The sequence below is a fragment of the Equus asinus genome, chromosome 30 (genome assembly GCF_041296235.1).
Source record: "Equus asinus isolate D_3611 breed Donkey chromosome 30, EquAss-T2T_v2, whole genome shotgun sequence".
NCBI lineage: Eukaryota > Metazoa > Chordata > Mammalia > Perissodactyla > Equidae > Equus > Equus asinus.
Window position 1 is genome coordinate 5,224,079 of NC_091819.1, and position 17,837 is coordinate 5,241,915.

The 17,837-nt window shown below is 39.1% G+C and overlaps 1 protein-coding gene across 2 annotated transcripts in view; it reads left to right on the top strand.

The window, feature by feature from the left end:
- The window catches only part of ASPM (assembly factor for spindle microtubules), a 57,643-nt gene that overhangs the window by 28,216 nt on the left and 11,590 nt on the right, over nucleotides 1-17,837 (top strand). For both annotated transcript variants that reach the window (XM_070501428.1, XM_070501429.1), the window contains 10 exons: nucleotides 60-4,379; nucleotides 7,694-7,860; nucleotides 10,041-10,137; nucleotides 11,266-11,475; nucleotides 12,494-12,643; nucleotides 13,497-13,688; nucleotides 14,209-14,401; nucleotides 14,543-14,697; nucleotides 16,189-16,365; nucleotides 17,427-17,596. In XM_070501428.1, the coding sequence (XP_070357529.1) occupies nucleotides 60-4,379; nucleotides 7,694-7,860; nucleotides 10,041-10,137; nucleotides 11,266-11,475; nucleotides 12,494-12,643; nucleotides 13,497-13,688; nucleotides 14,209-14,401; nucleotides 14,543-14,697; nucleotides 16,189-16,365; nucleotides 17,427-17,596 (5,831 nt within the window). The remainder of the gene's footprint in view (nucleotides 1-59; nucleotides 4,380-7,693; nucleotides 7,861-10,040; nucleotides 10,138-11,265; nucleotides 11,476-12,493; nucleotides 12,644-13,496; nucleotides 13,689-14,208; nucleotides 14,402-14,542; nucleotides 14,698-16,188; nucleotides 16,366-17,426; nucleotides 17,597-17,837) is intronic.

A 17,837-nucleotide genomic window follows, 5' to 3' on the forward strand; every position in this document is an offset into this window, starting at 1 on the left:
GGTGTTAAGTATAGGAAGTTATGTCTATTTTACTTTGTGTCTTTTCTTACCTTTTTCAGAAGTATTGGAGAAGCTATTCCACTAGAAAAAAGTTTCTGAAGTTGAAATATTATTCAATCATCCTGCAATCTAGGATAAGAATGATAATTGCTCTTACTTCTTATAAACGATATCTTTGGGCTACAGTTACAATTCAGAGGCATTGGCTTGCTTGTTTAAAAAGAAAACACGATCAAGAGAGATATAAAATGCTAAAATCATCATCCCTTAAAATCCAGTCTATGTTCAGAAGATGGAAGCGACGTAAAATGCATTTACAAATAAAAGCTGCAATAATATTGCAAAGAGCTTTCAGAGAATGGCATGTCAGGAAACGAGCTAAAGAAGAAAAATCTGCTGTTGTCATACAATCATGGTACAGAATGCACAGAGAATTACGGAAATATATTCACATTAGATCTTGTGTTGTTATAATTCAGGCAAGATTCCGGTGCTTTCAAGCCCAAAAGTTATATAAAAGAAAAAAAGAGTCTATACTGACTATCCAGAAGTACTACAGAGCATATCTGAAAGGAAAGATGGAGCGTACCAACTATTTGCAGAAGCGGGCTGCAGCCATTCGACTGCAGGCTGCTTTCAGGAGAATGAAGGCTCGTCATTTACACAGACAAATTAGAGCTGCTTGTGTCTTTCAGTCATATTGGAGAATGAGGCAAGACAGATCTCGATTTCTAAACCTTAAGAAAAATGTCATCAGATTGCAGGCACACGTAAGAAAACATCAACAATTACAGAAATATAAGAAGATGAAGCAAGCCGCCCTTGTAATTCAGATTCACTTTCGAGCTTACATTTCAGCCAAGAAAGTTCTAGCATCTTACCAGGAAACACGTTCCGCTGTCATTGTTCTACAGTCTGCCTATAGAGGGATGCAAGCCAGGAAAAAGTTTGTTCACATCCGCACATGTGTTACAAAGATTCAGTCATGTTATCGAGCTTATATTTGCAGAAAAAAATTTCTGAGCCTAAGAAAGGCTTCGATAAAGTTACAATCACTTGTCAGGATGAAAAAAACACGTAAACAATATTTACATTTAAGAGCAGCTGCGCTGTCTATCCAGCAATGGTACAGATCTACAAAACTGGCTGCACGACAGAGACAGGAGTACATGCAGGTGCGGGAATCTTGTATCCAACTGCAAGCTCTCGTAAGAGGATTCCTGGTTCGAAAGCAGATGAGGTTGCAAAGAAAAGCTGCTATTTCACTACAGTCTTATTTCAGAATGGGAAAGGTACGGCAATCCTACCTGAAAGCTCGGAAAGCAACTGTTGTCATCCAGAATTACTATCGTGCATACAAAACACAGGTCAATCAGAGGAAGAAGTTCTTGGAAATCAAAAGAGCGGCTACTTGCTTGCAAGCGGCTTACAGAGGTTATAAAGTGCGCCAGCTAATCAAGCAACAGTCTATAGCTGCTCTTCAGATTCAAACTGCTTTTAGAGGCCACAGTCAAAGGAGGAAATATCAATCTGTGCTTCAGTCGGCTATCAAGATTCAAAGATGGTACAGGGCACGCAAGACTGTTAAGGATACAAGAACACATTTTCTAAAGACAAGGGCAGCTGTGGTTTCTCTCCAGTCTGCTTATCGTGGCTGGAAAGTTCGGAAGCAAATCAGAAGGGAAATTCAAGCTGCAGTGAAGATTCAGTCTGCTTTTAGGATGGCCAAGGCCCAGAAACAGTTCAGATTGTTGAAAACAGCAGCATTAGTCATCCAGCAGCGTCTGAGAGCATGGGTGGCAGGAAGGAAGCAACGCATGGAGTATCTGGAACTGCGTCATGCAGTCCTGACACTTCAGTCTTCATGGAGGGGAAGAACAGCCAGAAGACAGATTCAAAGGCAACGTGCATGTGCTGTCATCATACAGTCATACTATAGAATGTATGTGCAAAGAAGGAAGTGGAAAAGCATGAAAAGAGCTGCTTGTCTGATTCAAATGTATTATAGAGCTTACAGTCTTGGAAGGAAGCAGCATCGTTTGTATTTGAAAACCAAAACAGCTGTAGTAATTTTACAGTCAGCCTACCGAAGTATGAGAGTGAGAAAAGCAATAAAAGAATGCAACAAAGCGGCAGCCACTATCCAGGCTACATACAGAGCTTACAAAGCCAGAAGGAAATATGCAGCCCATAGAGCTTCAGCAATTGTCATTCAGAGATGGTATCAAAATATTAAAATTGCAAACCGTCAGCGTAAGGAATATCTTGATTTAAAGCAGGCAGCAATTAAAATCCAAGCTGTTTATAGAGGTGTTAGAGTAAGAAGACGTATTCGACGTATGCACATGGCAGCCACGTTTATTAAAGCCGTGTTTAAAATGCATCAGTCAAAAATAAGATACCATAAAATGAGAACTGCAGCTGTTGTCATTCAAGTCAGATACAGAGCATATTATCAAGGCAAAACTCAGCGTGCAAAGTACTTGGCCCTTTTAAAAGCTGTTACTATTCTTCAGGCAAGTTTTCGAGGAATGAGAGTTAGACAGACCCTGAGCAAGATGCAGGTTGCAGCCACACTCATTCAGTCCTACTATAGAAGACACAGACAGCAAACGTATTTTAATAAGCTAAAGAAGGTAACCAAAATGGTACAGCAAAGGTACCGGGCAGTGAAGGAAAGAAACGTCCAGTTTCAAAGGTACAACAAACTGAGGCAGTCTGTAATACGCATTCAGGCTGCTTTTAGGGGCATGAGAGCCAGAAGACATCTAAAAGTTATGCATTTAGCTGCAACTCTTATTCAGAGGAGATTTAGGACTGTAATGATGAGAAAAAGATTCCTATCTCTCAGGAAAACTGCTCTTTGGGTTCAGAGAAAATATCGTGCAAATGTCTGTGCAAAGCATCACCTCCAACAATTCCTACAGTTACAAAAGGCAGCCATTACAATCCAGTCATCTTACCGAAGACTGATGGTGAAGAAGAAGTTACAGGAGATGCACAGGGCTGCGGTTCTCATCCAGGCTACTTTCAGAATGCACAGAGCCCACGTTACATTTCAGACTTGGAAGCGTGCCTCAATTCTAATTCAGCAACGTTACCGAACGTATAGAGCTGCAAAATTGCAAAGAGAAAATTATATCAGACAAAGGCATTCTGCAGTGGTCATTCAGGCTGCATATAAGGGAATGAAAGCAAGACAGCTTTTAAGGGAAAAACACAGAGCGGCCGTCATAATACAGAGTACATATAGAATGTACAGGCAGTATTATTTCTACCGAAAGCTTCACTGGGCCACAAAAGTAGTACAAGAAAAATACAGAGCAAATAAAGAGAAGCAGAAAGCTCTACAACTCGGTGCACTCGAGAAAGCAGCAACCTGTAGTCAGGCAGGTGTTCAGGACATGAGCATAAGGACACAGATTCCAGAAGAGCATCAGGCTGCCATTATTGTTCAGAAGCATTTTAAAGCCTTTAAAATAAGGAAGCAGTATCTGCATTTTAGAGCAACAGTGGTTTTTGTCCAAAGAAGATACAGAGCACGAACTGCAGTGCGTACCCGGGCACTCATCCGTATACAGTCTTTTTACAGAGGCTGCAAAGTTCGCAGGGATATCCAACAAATGCACCTGGCTGCCACGCGAATTCAGTCATTCTACCGCATGCACAGGGCCAGAGTCGATTACCAAACAAAGAAAGCTGCCATTGTTGCTATACAGAATCTCTATAGGTCGTACATCAGAGTAAAAATGGAAAGGACAAAATTTTTAGCCGTTCAGAAATCCGTACGAACTCTTCAGGCTGCTTTTAGAGGCATGAAACTTAGACAGAAATCAAAACACATACCTGGGGAAGAAATGGCAGCCGGTGCTCATCAGTCTGCGTTGTGCCGTCACGGGACTGAGACTCCGTGTGAAGCTGGTCAAAGCTCATCGGTGAAGATTCCAAAGTGGGATGAAGCTGCCCGAGTCGCTCCTTCACAGGAAGCAGAGGCTTCGCCAGGAAAGCCTGCAGTAACGATTCAAAAAGCTTCCCGTGAAATGGTCACCAGAAAACTGGAAACGCAAGAGCGGGCTGCCCTGCGAATTCAGTCCTTCCTTCGGATGGCTGTGTGTCGAAGAAGATTTGTTCAGCAGAGAAGAGCTGCTGTGACCTTACAGCAGTATTTCAGGACCTGGGAAACCAGAAAACAGCTTTCATCGTACGGAGAAGCAGCACTTGTCTTAAAAAACCACCACGGTGCCTTTTTGTCCGCAGAACGTCAAAGAGAAGTTCCTTTACAAATAAGGAGCAGTGTTAGCACTCTTCAAGCTACACTGAGAGGATCTATACAGAGACGGAAGTTTCAGAGAATTAAAGAGAGCACCATAAAAATCCAGGTATTTCTATCTTTCAATATAAAGCCTTCATTCTTTCTTTGACCGATGTTTGTTAGAATTCATAAAATGAGCTTGAGCAAGTCATAGGGAATAATACTTAGTTTACGTAACCATTTCATTTATCTGCCAACATGAAATATTTTTGAGAGTGGAGAAAGGGCACCCATACTAATTCAGCCGAGACAGCGCAGAGCTGGGGTTGTTCTGGGCGTGATCACCCACTCCTTCTGCATTTCAATAGGTGAGCACTCCTGGAAGAGTTGTGAAAATATAGCTTGATTAATGGGAGTTCTCTATTGGGTGAAATTATTTTTTTAAGTGAAAAATTTAAGCTAAGGTAAATTGGTGTAATTTAGGCCAAATGGGATAGCGTGATTCCTGTACTAATCTGTTCCTAAGAGCTGCATCGGCTGGGTGGACATACGTCCTTTATTCAGAGTTTAGCACTTCTGGTTTCCAAAGCACTTTTATATTATTTTGTTCATTGTGTTCTCACAGTGTATGAGAACTGTAGAGTATTTTCTTTTTTGAAATATGAGGGGGCCGAGAAGGGTTAAATGACTTGCTAACGTGGCGTGGAGAGAGGCAGATCCAGGAATTGAATCTGGGTACTTCAGCTATTTCTGTTCCACCTGTAATAACCGGGGCTTTGAACCTAGGTGTGAGATGTCGGGATCTTGCTGGGTTGCTGTGAAGCTTAGAAATAATGTTTTCATTCAACAAATGCCAAGTGCTGGTAATGTGCCAAATACCGTAGTGGGCAACAGGAGCGGATGGTAAGATACACTTAGCTGCTGTCCTCAGAGAACTGAATTGAGCCAGGAAGAGTCACTGGAGTAGAAATGACAAGTATCTGTTGCTGGGAACCTAAAGAAGGGAAACCTGAGTTCACCCCAGGGGTCAGAGAAGGCTTCCCAGAGCAAGAGGCATTGAAGTTAAGATGTTCAGCTGAAGGATGATTTGGAAATAGCCAAGTAAAATGTATGGAAGGAATATTCCAGTTAGGGAGGTAACTTGGAGCTCAAAAACTAGGGAGAGTGTGTGCACTGCCATTAAGAAGAGCAATATGGGGCTAGGTTGGCAGTGAAGGGAGTGAGATTATGGATAGCTTGGTGAGACATGGAAAAAAGTTTAGTCTTTATCCTCTTGACTAAAAGAAGTTTCTAGAGGAGTTTAAGCAGGGGGAGACCAGAATCATAATTTGTTTTTTAAAGAATCACTCAGGGCTGGTCCAGTGGCGTGGTGGGTTCATCGGTTCAGATCCCAGGTGCAGACCTACACAGCACTGGTCAAGCCATGCTGTGGCTGCATCCCACATACAAAGTAGAGGAAGATGGGCACGGATGTTAGTTCAGGGCTAATCTTCCTCAAAAAAAAAAAAAAGAGTCACTTTGGCAGGAATGTGGAAGATGGACGGACAGGGAGCAAGGCCAGAAGCAGGGAGACCAGCCAGGAGGCTATTGGCAGACGGTCAGGGGAAAGATGTCATAGTTTAGTATCGGCTAGTGACAGCGGGGCTGTCAGGGTGAGTGGGAGTGGAAGGATAGTACTGGCATTTCGTGGCACATGCACAAGGAACCAAGCCATGTTTATGGCTTCAGCAACTGGGCAGATGGCACCACTCACTGACAGGGAACAAAGGGAGGAGCAGGTGTTGAGATTGATGCTGAGCTCAGTTTGGGGACAGGAGGCTGAAGTGCCCAGCAGGTGTCCCAGTTGAGATGTCAGCTGTTTGTCTGGCGTTCGGAGAGTGGTGTGGCTTTTAGAATTTGACTTCTCCGTTATTGGCATATACGTGATAATCGACCTTGTGGTAGTGATGGGCTCACCTAGGAAGAATGTATAAAATGGGCAAAAGAAGAGGGCCTGGGGCTTGAACATTGAAGAAAGTCAAAATTTAAGGGTATCGAGAAGAGAAGCCAACATGTGGTATTAAGAGGGAACAAAGAAAACTAAAATAAAGGTATCAGGAAGCCAAGGGTCGAGGGAGGAAGAAAGGAACGCTCCAATTCCAAATGCTGCCCAGAAGTTAAGGACTGAAAGGTGTTAACTGGATGTGTTAGTTACGGTGATAGTTAGCCGAAATGATACAAAAGCCAAAATAACAACCTTGTGAAAACACAACCTTGTTTTTTTCTTTTATATAATTAAATTATAAAATTATACTTATACATCTAGTCGTTAACATAGTCCAGTGGTCTCAAACTTTAATGCACATTGAAATCACTTGGAATCTTTAAAAGTACTGATGCCTGACTCCCACAATGAATACCGATATGTTGGTATTCAGCTTTGTTTACATAAAAACCACGTATAATATACGGTGAGTGAGTTACGGCCATCACAAGAGTAGTTTTGACTCTACATAAAAGTCTTGCCTGTTAACTGAATTTGGAGCTTAATTCCCTTACAAGGTGAGGCTGCAGGATTTATTGTAGGTGTTTTGGAGTCAAACAGACTTTCGTTCGGATCTTGACTCTATCACTTACTAGCTATGTGGTAACAAGTCTCTTCTTTCTCAACGTCAATTTCTGTTTTGTAAAATAGAGATCTTAATAATCTCACAAGATATTTATAAAGATTAAATAAGATACCTCTGCTACTTATTACCTGTGACGTCAACAAGTTACTCAACTTCTCTGGGCCGTGGTTCCCTCATCTCCAGATTAGAGGGAATAATATTGCCTACCTGTGTTATTGTAGGGCTTACACCGCTTCGTACAGCACTAAGCGCTTTATGAGTTTAAGCTGTTACTGAAACTCTTAGTCGGCCACAAGGCGACCGAAATTGGAAAATCTGACAGTCCTCCGATAGACACCTGCTCTCAGGATACTGCTGCAGGCAGGACACGCAACCCTGGATGTGTGTGGGGTGGGTGGGTGGGGTGGGAGGTGGGAAGGATTCCTAGTTCTTTCCCGGAAGTGGAGTACTCAGGGTGTCCGTTTTCTTTCTGTTCTTCCAAATGGATTGAGATAGTGAGCACAATACACATATCTGGCTTTCCAGATGTTGTGCACATCGTACAGTTTTTGTGCGTTTGTCAGGGTTATGGTGGGCTCAGTTGTCTGCCAGCCACAGGGTATGCGTGATGGAGCAGGTGACAGGCGTTCACTGTGGTGAGCTCCACTGTTCTTAGAGGCTCGTTATGTGTCGGAGATGAATGAGTCTAATAGAAGAGTCGGGATCTGACTTTATTTCTGCAATTGATTTTTGTCTGCTTAACCTTGTATTAACTGTCTTTACTCGTGATTCTTCCAATTTACGAGAAAATAGACATCTCACTGCATCTTTGTTATATTTACGTGTTTAACAGGCTGTGTGGAGGGGATATAAAGCCAGGAAATATTTGCGTGAAGTGAAAGCTGCCTGTAAGATTCAAGCCTGGTATAGGAGCCGGAAAGCCCGTAAGGATTATCTAGCTGTACTACAAGCTGTTAAAATCATTCAAGGTTACTTCTCTACCAAACTGGAGAGAAGACGGTAATGTATCATAGCTGTGTGGGAGAGTATGAGGGGTGCCGTGTGTAGTAGCCAGGTCTTTATATAAAGTGATACTGCTTATTGATTTTTTTTCCTGAGGAAGATTCACCCTGAGCTAACATCTATTGCCACCTTCCTCTTTTTTTTTTTTTTTTTTTTTTTTTTGCTGAGGAAGATTTGCCCTGAGCTAACGTCTGTTGCCAATCTTCCTCTTTTTGTATGTGAGCCACCACGACAGCTTGGCCACTGACAGACGAGTGGTGTAGGTCTGCACCAAGGAACAGAACCTGGGCCTCTGAAGTGGAGTGCACTGAATTTAACCACTAGGCCACTGGGGCTGGCCCTGATTTTTCTTTTAAAATACTTGCTATACCTAATTTGTATAGTTTGATTTGTTGGTGTTTTCTCCATTAGTGGAACAAAATATATCTCTAAGACTTTTTTTGTTTTGTTTTTTGGTGAAGAAGATTGGCCCTGAGCTAACATCTGTGCCAGTCTTCCTCCATTTTCTATGTGGGACACTGCCACAGCATGATTTGATGAGCAGTGTGTCTGTCAGCACCAGGATCCGAACCTGCAAACCCCAGGTCTCTGAAGCAGAGTGCACGAACCCAACCACCATGCCATTGGGCCGGCCCCTAAGACTCTTATTTTTTAAGATAAAGCCTTGATGATATAATTCAGTAAAAAATATTTTCATGAACTGGATTACTTCAGGTTCATAGGGATGAAGGTAATGATGGAAGGGTGGGAAGTGAATAAAATAAAGCTAGTAAATCTTGGTTTTCTTATTAAAGTGCATTGGCCCCTTTTGTTTATTGATTCAGCTGCTGACAAAATTTGTTTTCTTACTCATTTTTCTTTTTTTTTCTTGTTACTTTGTACTGTTTCCTGTACTTTTTATCCTTAATGATGAAGACCTAATTCCCAACTTGTCTATGTTAATTGTATTTCCCTATTTCTAGTTCATTTCTTTTAAACACATTTTCAGAAGCTCTTACCAGATCACCTATATTATTTTTTATTTTATAGTTTAAGAATTTTTCTTCAGTTCCAAGACTTGGTGAATTATCGTATCAGTGATGGTTTTAAAGGTTGTTGTAGGAAAGCACATTGGTATTAGAAGAGTTCCTTAATGAGTTTCGTGGTGGAATCAGGGCTTCCCATATAAAGATGGAGTTGCCACTGTCCACTGAAGGACCAATATCTAATTTTCCTGTAGCAAAATGCTGCATTTTTCTCATTGACACTCAGCCTTAATTTCTAAGAGATGTGGCAACGTGACTTTAGTTTCAACTTTCTCCGTGTTACCAGGAGCAGGTCAAGGAGCCTGTCCATTCTCAATTTTCGTCTGTGACACTATGTTGATTGGCTCAAGTTTAGTCTCTAGCCCCCACGTTTTTAATTTTTCTCCAATTCTGTTTACAGACTCTTTCTGTTTAGATTTTTTTTTTCCTTTGAGGAAGATTAGCCCTGAGCTAACATCCACTGACAATCCTCCTCTTTTTGCTGAGGAAGACTGGCCCTGAGCTAACATCTGTGCCCATCTTCCTCTACTTTATATGTGGGATGCCTACCACAGTGTGGCTTGATAAGTGGTGCCATGTCCACACCCAGGATCCGAACCTGCGAACCCTGGCTGCTGAAGCAGAGCATGCGAATTTAACTGCTATGCCACCAGGCCAACCCCAGTTTAGATATTTTGATTCCTGCCTTTCCCTTCAGATGAGTGTCCACGTTGCACTTTTCTGGTGCTGCCCTCATCCCTCCAGTCTCTTCTTGGCCATGTCGTGTCTGCCCGTGACTCACGTGTGATATGGCCTCAAATTATAGACTCCACCATTACTTCCCCCACCACCCCCTTTACCCAGGCTGTGTCTGGTCTGCATCATCGCACCTTCTTTCGATCCTGTTCAGAATTCTTTGTCGTTCTACAACTTCCTATTTCTTGCCCACTGGAATATTGCCGGTTGCACAACTTGTTTTTCATTGTGTCAATTTCTGTGTGTAAAATTCTGATGGCTAGAACTCAGGAATAAGTTATACTCCTCCACTTTCCTTCATTCTCTCATTGCCTTTCTCATTTTTTCTTTCTGTTCTAGTATTTAAAACGGAGGCAATAAATACTTGTTGCATAGATGAAAATAATTTGAAATTGCTTTCCAATAACTACTCTTTAGGTTTTTGAATGTGAGAGCATCGGCAGTTATCATTCAGAGAAAATGGAGAGCTACACTTTCTGGAAGAATAGCTCGTGAGCGCTTCTTAGTGATAAAAGTAGGTGTAAAAAAACACAGCTCATTTGCAAAGAACTACTTTAGGAAATAGAAAACAAGAAAAATGATTTTAAGACCTAACTGTACATGTATTTTAAACACATCATTGCAATCAAGTAAAAATTATATTCACATAAAAATAGTATTTGTGGGTATTTTTGTTTATATATCTGTATTTATAAAATATTCTCAAACCCAAGTTTGAAGTGATTTTTAGAATAAATAATTGCTCTGGAGAAAGCCATAATAGATCTAGTATATTTTATCTAGTATAAGTCGAAAATTTAACATACTCTCTAAGCCACAATCGGTGATCTATATAAAATATTTAGCATCAAAGTTTTAGAATACCTGCAGTACCTATGCTCTTTTTTTAAAGAAATCAAAATGAAAATTTTACTTGAAAGTTCCGATATTCATGTAATATTCACTGTGATTGTATAGGCACTGTTGTTATTACACCTGCTCCTGTTTATTTACTGACTAATGTGATCCTTGTAATAACCTGCGAGGTAGTTATTACTACTGTACCCATTTTATGAGGAGGAACCTGAGGTCTAGAAAAGGAGCATGGCTGCCCAAGCTCATTCAGCTAGTAGGTGGGGATCTATGCTGTAAAACAAACCAATTCCCATTTCAACTCATTATACTTCTGTATGTGTCTTAGAATTTGGTCCTCAAGTGTTATATAATTAAGGAATAAGATGTGCTGGTTGTATGCTATGGTTCTTGAAGCAACAGCTTCCCTCATAGCTGTTTCTAATGCCCATTCTGTACTGTATATGGTAGCTAGCATTTTTACCAAAGGTATTTGTCCTGTAGTCATATTAGTCCTTTTCCCTTTCACAATGAAAAGTTTCAAGAGGATGAGAGAGAAAGAGCATCAGGCATCTCTTGACCCTGGCTTGCGCCTTCATGAAAACTTCATTTTTAGCTGTGGACCAGTATGGGTTTAGAAATCATACACCATCACCTTTTCTTGTCTATGAAATATGACATTCTTAAGCTAAAAATGTAAAAAAAGTCATAATTACACCATCTCACATTACAGTGAGAAATTCAAGAATCTCGGGTGCGTGGGAATTATTATTTCTATCTATTAATGTTACTTGCAAATGTTTTCTTATAGAGACATCAAGCTGCTTGTTTGATCCAAGCGAGTTTTAGAGGATATAAAGGAAGGCAGCTCTTTCTTCGGCAGAAGTCTGCCGCCTTGACCATACAAAGATATATTCGAGCCAGAAAGGCTGGGAAGTGTGAAAGAATAAAATATCTTGAGTTAAAAAAATCTATAGTTGTTCTGCAAGCACTGGTGCGTGGTTGGTTAGTAAGAAAAAGAGTAAGTATTTTTAAGTAGAATATCTCACTCTTTTGAAATGAAAGTATTTGATGTTAAATTGTGTTAAGAAATTTTAGATTTTGAAGAACAATTTCAGAACTAATATAACCGTTAACTTGAGTTTATTCAACTTCAGCAGAGCCATGGATCAAGATCCCTGGTGGCTGTAGATTTTTGTTCCATAAGCCTATTTCCCATAGATGCTCACCAAAAATGCAGAATAAACTTTCTCTTGTGTAATAAATCTTAACAAAGGAGCAGAAAGGAGGATGAGGGAAGCGCTCCCATATGTGAAGGAGGTTGTTGCGCAAGTAGCCTTTTGCTTCCACAAGCTACTCTTTGAGGTGTTGTAAGTACCATTCCTGTAATAACGTCCACGTCTTCAGCGGAGAGAATCCTTCGTAGGGAGTTCATGAGGTCTTGTGCATCCAATAGACGAAGCGCTGGCAAAGACAAAATAATTAAATTTTAGGTGAAAAAGGAGAAATCTTTTCCATTTTGTTCATTAAATATAAATTGGAAGTCTGACGGCCAAAGGCCACGGTAGAAAGCTTCTACGAAAGTCTTATGCTGGACTTGTGCTAGACCGTCTAATACGGGAGAAATCAATTCAAGTGATTTTGTCTGCTTAAATATCACCATCTCCCACAGTTCTGCCTGGAACACTGTAACCTTTTTAAAGTTTAATATTTATATACCTCTCTCATAATTAGTACATTCAAAGGTTTAGCTAGCTGTTATTTGGCAGTCTAGTTAAATTAAATGCTATTATTCTTTCGTAAAGTGCCTCAAATATAACTTTGCATTCTATACTCGATTACAGCTACACAATTGGAAATACTGTATATTAAAGAAGTATAATCACTTAGAGTTACAATGTAAATCATTTTAATAATTAAACGTTCATTCTTCATTGCTAATTTATATACTTTGTTATGGAAGATATACAAAAATAAACACTGATTGAAGTCTTAAGATTCAAATATTTGGTAATTAATATATTTCTTTTCTTCTTTAGATTTTAGAACAGAGAGCCAAAACTAGGCTTCTTCACTTCACAGCCGCTGCGTATTATCACCTGTCCGCTGTTAGAATTCAAAGAGCATACAAATGTCACGTGGCTGTGAAGAATGCGGAAGAGCAGGTTAATTCAGTTATCTGTATCCAGGTTAGCATTTCCTTTGCAGTAAAAATGTGTGATATAATTTTTGTTATAAATTTCTTATATTATAATAAGCAATTTCCAAATTCTTTATGCTAAGGTCGTATAATATTTAGCCTTTTGCCATATAGCTGTTGGGATGATTTGATGGGTTAGAAATAGGTCAATGTTTTACGACACAGGAATGAAGCCATGAATTATTCTCTGAAGTAATTGTACTCATTTACACTCCTACAAACAAAGTTGGAAGGTACCTGTTTCTCTACATCCTTGCCGACATGCGCATTAGAAGACCTGATTTTTGCCATTTTGATGAATGACAAATTATACTTCATTTTTGCTTGTAATTTCCTTGATTGCTAGCAGTTGTAAAAAATTTTTCTTGAGTGTTGATTATTCAAATTCTTATGTGTGTATTGTGTGCTTTTTTTTAATGTGTTTTTCCCCCATATACTTTGCTCATTTTTCTGTTGAGTATCTTTTTTCTTATAATTTATAGGAGTTCTTTATGTATTCTGAATAAGAATTATGTTTGTATATGTTAACATATATATATATAAAATATTGTTGGAAGAATAAATTGCAGAATGATATGTACAACTTGATAGAATTTTTATAAATTGTGAAATGAAGGCAATGTTGTGCAGGGTCAAATTCACACACACACACACACACCCACCCCAATGCGGACTGGAAGGATTTGCATCAAGTGGAGTAGAGAAGTAATGCCACAGGGAGGGTTGAAAGATAATTCGAGATAGTATTCTGTTTGTTTCATTTATATATGTATGTGTATATGTGTATTTATTTACTTTAAAAACCTGAAGTAAAGAAAAATATCTTCATGTGTTTTAAACAGAGATGGTTTCGAGCAAGATTACAGCACAGAAAGTTTCTTCAGAGATATCATAGCATCATGAAAGTTCAGCATGAAGTTCAAGAACGTCTGAGCCAGCGAAATAGGGCCGCATCAGTAATACAGAAAGCAGTACGCCGTTTTCTCCTCCGTAAAAAACAGGAACAGTTAAATGCCAGAATCACTAAAATTCAGGTAACTGAAAATGTAATGATTTTAGTTCAAGACTTTGGTTTGAAATTCATCCACATGATGTCTAACATGTAACAACACAGTCACATACATTTTAGAAAGCCTGAGATTAGCCAATAGAATAACTCATAAATACTGTACAATGAAATTATGATGAGGAAGATCAGCCTGTCATCTCAATACCTTTGATCTTCCCCACCATGATTTCATTGCTAGGCCTTTATTTTTGAATTTCCTAAAGGAAGTTTCTGACTGAAAGATGGAAAAGTGTTTTAGCATTTGGAGTACTTAGACATCTTTGATCATTGGATGATGTTTTAGTTTATACACAGGAATATTATATGTATTTCTTTTTAGAAAAATTGATTTTGCTATTTATTAGAACCTGAACTGAGGCATTAGTTGAATCTGCTCACATAATATACATTTACTGAAACTATTTACTTTGTGGAAATAGATGTAGATACACGTTGAAAACATCACGGGCTGTAACCTTAAAATTGCTATGTTTTATCTCCTTAAGGCATTATGGAGAGGGTATTCTTGGAGGAAGAAAAATGATTGTACGAAAATTAAAGCTATACGACTAAGTCTTCAGCTTGTGAATAAGGAGATTCGAGAAGAAAACAAACTCTACAGAAGAACCACACTTGCCCTTCATTATCTTTTGACATATAAGCACCTGTCTGCCATTCTTGAGGCTTTAAAGCACCTAGGTTAGTTGCTGTGTTTTAACGATACCTTGTATAAGGTTAGAAATGCATTTTTACCTTTGAGAATAAAAAGAATCTTATACTAATATGTTATTAGCTGAAACATTTTGTTGCTGTGAATTCATCCCTTTTTATCTCTTTCAGAGGTGGTTACTCGATTGTCTCCCCTCTGTTGTGAGAACATGGCCCAGAGTGGAGCGATTTCTAAAATATTTGTTCTGATCCGAAGTTGCAATCGTAGTGTCCCTTGTATGGAAGTCATCAGCTACGCTGTACAAGTCCTGCTTAATGTCGCTAAGGTGGTTTTCCATTTTAATAACGAAACGTTCATTGGTCAAGAAATCTGACTCAGCAAATTAAGTTTATGCTTGCTCGTCACGAGAACTTAGATCTCCAAGTTAAAATTCATTCATGTGCCAGAGTCTTAGGGGGAAGAATGTTTAATCTGTTAACATCACTGTGCAGAGAAATGTAGAAAAAATAGAATTTTTTACAATTTTATTTCTTCTGTCTTTACAATGTAAATAACAATGATGACTAACATTTGTTGAGTACTTACTGTGTGCTACTGTTTTTCATTCATCATTTAATTTAGTCTGCACAGTAACCCTCTGAGCTAGTTCCTGTTATTTTTCACGTTCATAGAGAAGGAACAGTAATTCTCATAGATGTGAAGTTCCTCGCCTTAGGCCTCGAGTGAGCTAAGTGCTGGAGCTGAATGTGGATCATTTCTGTCTATTTCCGGAGGTGGTGTTCTTATCCACTGCCTTGTATCAGAACAATAGGACCTCTTATATTCATGTCTGGGATAACACGATAAAGATACTGCTCTAACTTAGTCACCCTGTAGGACTCTGTTCTGGGATTTAAGTCGTTTGGCTTTGGGCTGGGAGCAGATAGCTGTACTAAACTATAATGCGTGCAACCCAAGGTACCGAGATGACAGATTGATCTTCGCCACCCACCCCCTCAGCCACAACTCAAAGCACTTTACCCAGTATCTTCTTATTGAGAAGGAGGGGTTAAGAACACAGACTCTGATGCCAAACTGCTTGGGTTTAAACCCCAGCTCTGCAGTTTACTGTAGGTTACTTAGCCTCTCTGTGCTTCCCTTTCTTTAACTGCAATATGGGTGCAGTAACAGTACCTACCTCATAATGTTATTCTGAGGATTAAATGAGTCAGTGTACATAAAGTGCTTGATACGCAGACGTGCCAAATTTTAAATATTAATTGTGAACATTGTCTTCTTGTTATCTTTGGCTTAGTGTCATTAGCATTATTTGTTACCATGCAAATTTCAATAGGAATCTAATGATGCAGTTGGATAACTGGGGCAGGGAACGTATATCCTAGACTTACTAGTGTCAGATTTATTTTGTTTTAAAGCAAGCTCCTCTTCCTCTTGAGAAGCATGTATTAGGGTCACTAAATCCTGCCTTTATCTTTATCTCCCCCTGTGATGAGCTATCACAGATAAGTTACCTTTTCCCTAAGAGGTTCTCACCAAAACGACCTTGTCTTTAAGCTTGTTTCTATTTCCTTTAAGGTGTTCATTTTCAGAGGTTTTAGATTTGATTCATTTTCTGTAGGCTGGGAAGAAAACAAAATGCCGATGTGCATAGGAGATGGATACAGAAGTGAAAGTAATGTCAAAATGTCATTTCATGAAGTCCTTGGCACTTGCTGCAGATCGACCCAAAATTTCTTTGAGCTTTCTTTTTGGTTGGGCTGTTTCTAAGAGTGTATGTGTTTGTTATAACTTTTAATTTCATTCTGTTCTTTTCAAGTATGAAAAAACTACTTCGGCAGTTTATGATGTAGAAAATTGTATAGATACACTGTTGCAGCTTTTGCAAATGTACCGAGAAAAGCCTGGTGACAAAGTTGCAGACAAAGGTGGAAGCATTTTCATAAAAACCTGTTGTTTGTTAGCTCTTTTACTGAAGACAACAAATCGAGCCTCTGTAAGTATTAAGCAGTTACTTTCTTTGAGGTTATTTTGATTTGTTCTTAGGTCTAAGACTTTTATACTTTTCCTTCAGTAACTATCACATCGTAAGTAGCATTTTGTGTGTGTTCAAACCTACTTTTTGTGCTGATATATGAGTTGTTGCTTATGTATTAAAGAAACTGAATTATAAAAGTAGAATCTTGCACCACCAGAAGGACCTACAATGAGAACATACAACTATGTACTGGGGGGCTTTGGGGAGGAGAAAAAGAAGGAGAAAAAAGATTGGCAACACATGTTAGCTGAGGTGCCAATCTTAAAAAAAAAAAAAAAAGGAATCTATTGCAGCCGTATTAGTAACCATTTTCCATTTAACTGAGGGAAGTGACAAATTATCCTAGCCAGGTAGAAAATCAGAGATGTGTGACTCCTCCTCCTTCTGTTGTAACCATAAGTATATTTCAAGCTTTTCTACTGTGAGACCTCTGAGTTATTCTCTTGAGGTGATACAGTCAATGTAGATGTGGTCATAGGCTGGGATAGGATTGTGGCCTTTCCTGAGAACAACAGGAAACCACTGAAGCCTTTTAAGCAAGGGAACGTGTTCCAGTCTAAGTTTTAACATCAGTCTGGCTGGTGATTGAAGGATGGATGTGGGAGAGCATGCGTGGATGCAGGGAGACCATTAGGGAAGGAGGCAAGTGAGATGTGCAGTGGTCCAGGCAAGAGATGGTACTTGACCTGGGGTTGTCTCAGTGAGAGGGAAGTGGATAACTTCGGGATCTTTGAAAACGTAAAATTCACAGGACTTGGTAACTGGATAAAATTTGCCTTTTAATTCAGTATGGAGTTAAGTGTACAATTTTTGAATATTTGCCTTCTTTATAATTCTTACATATTAATTCATAATTTAAACCAATCTTACTACTAAACTTAGAGAGCTTGACTTTTAATTGTTAAAAGCTCCTAAGTTTACTGCATAGTGTTTATTCATTATGATTGACTTTGTTAGCACAGAAGGGATACAAAATTTAATTCTTATTCATTTTAATAAAGGTAGATTTTCTTTTTTAGGATGTTCGAAGTAGGTCCAAAATTGTTGACTGCATTTATAGTCTCTACAAACTTACAGCTCGTAAACATAAAATGAATACTGAAAGAATACTGTATAAACAAAAGGTGAATTCTTCTATGAGCATCCCCTTTATTCCAGAAACACCTGTCAGAACCAGAATAGTTTCAAGGTAAGCAGAAATGTACTCTATCATTTTGTGTCATTCATTCATTCATTCATTCATTCAGCAAATATTTAAGTACCTACTATAAGCAAAATATTGTACTTGACATTGGAGAAACAACCTATGAAAAAGAATAGAATCCTTGGTAAATTTTTAAAGGAGATGGTCTCAATAAATAATGAAGTAATAACATGATAGCTTTGGGTATTTAGTAGTTATTCAATAAATTCCTTCTATTAAATAGTAA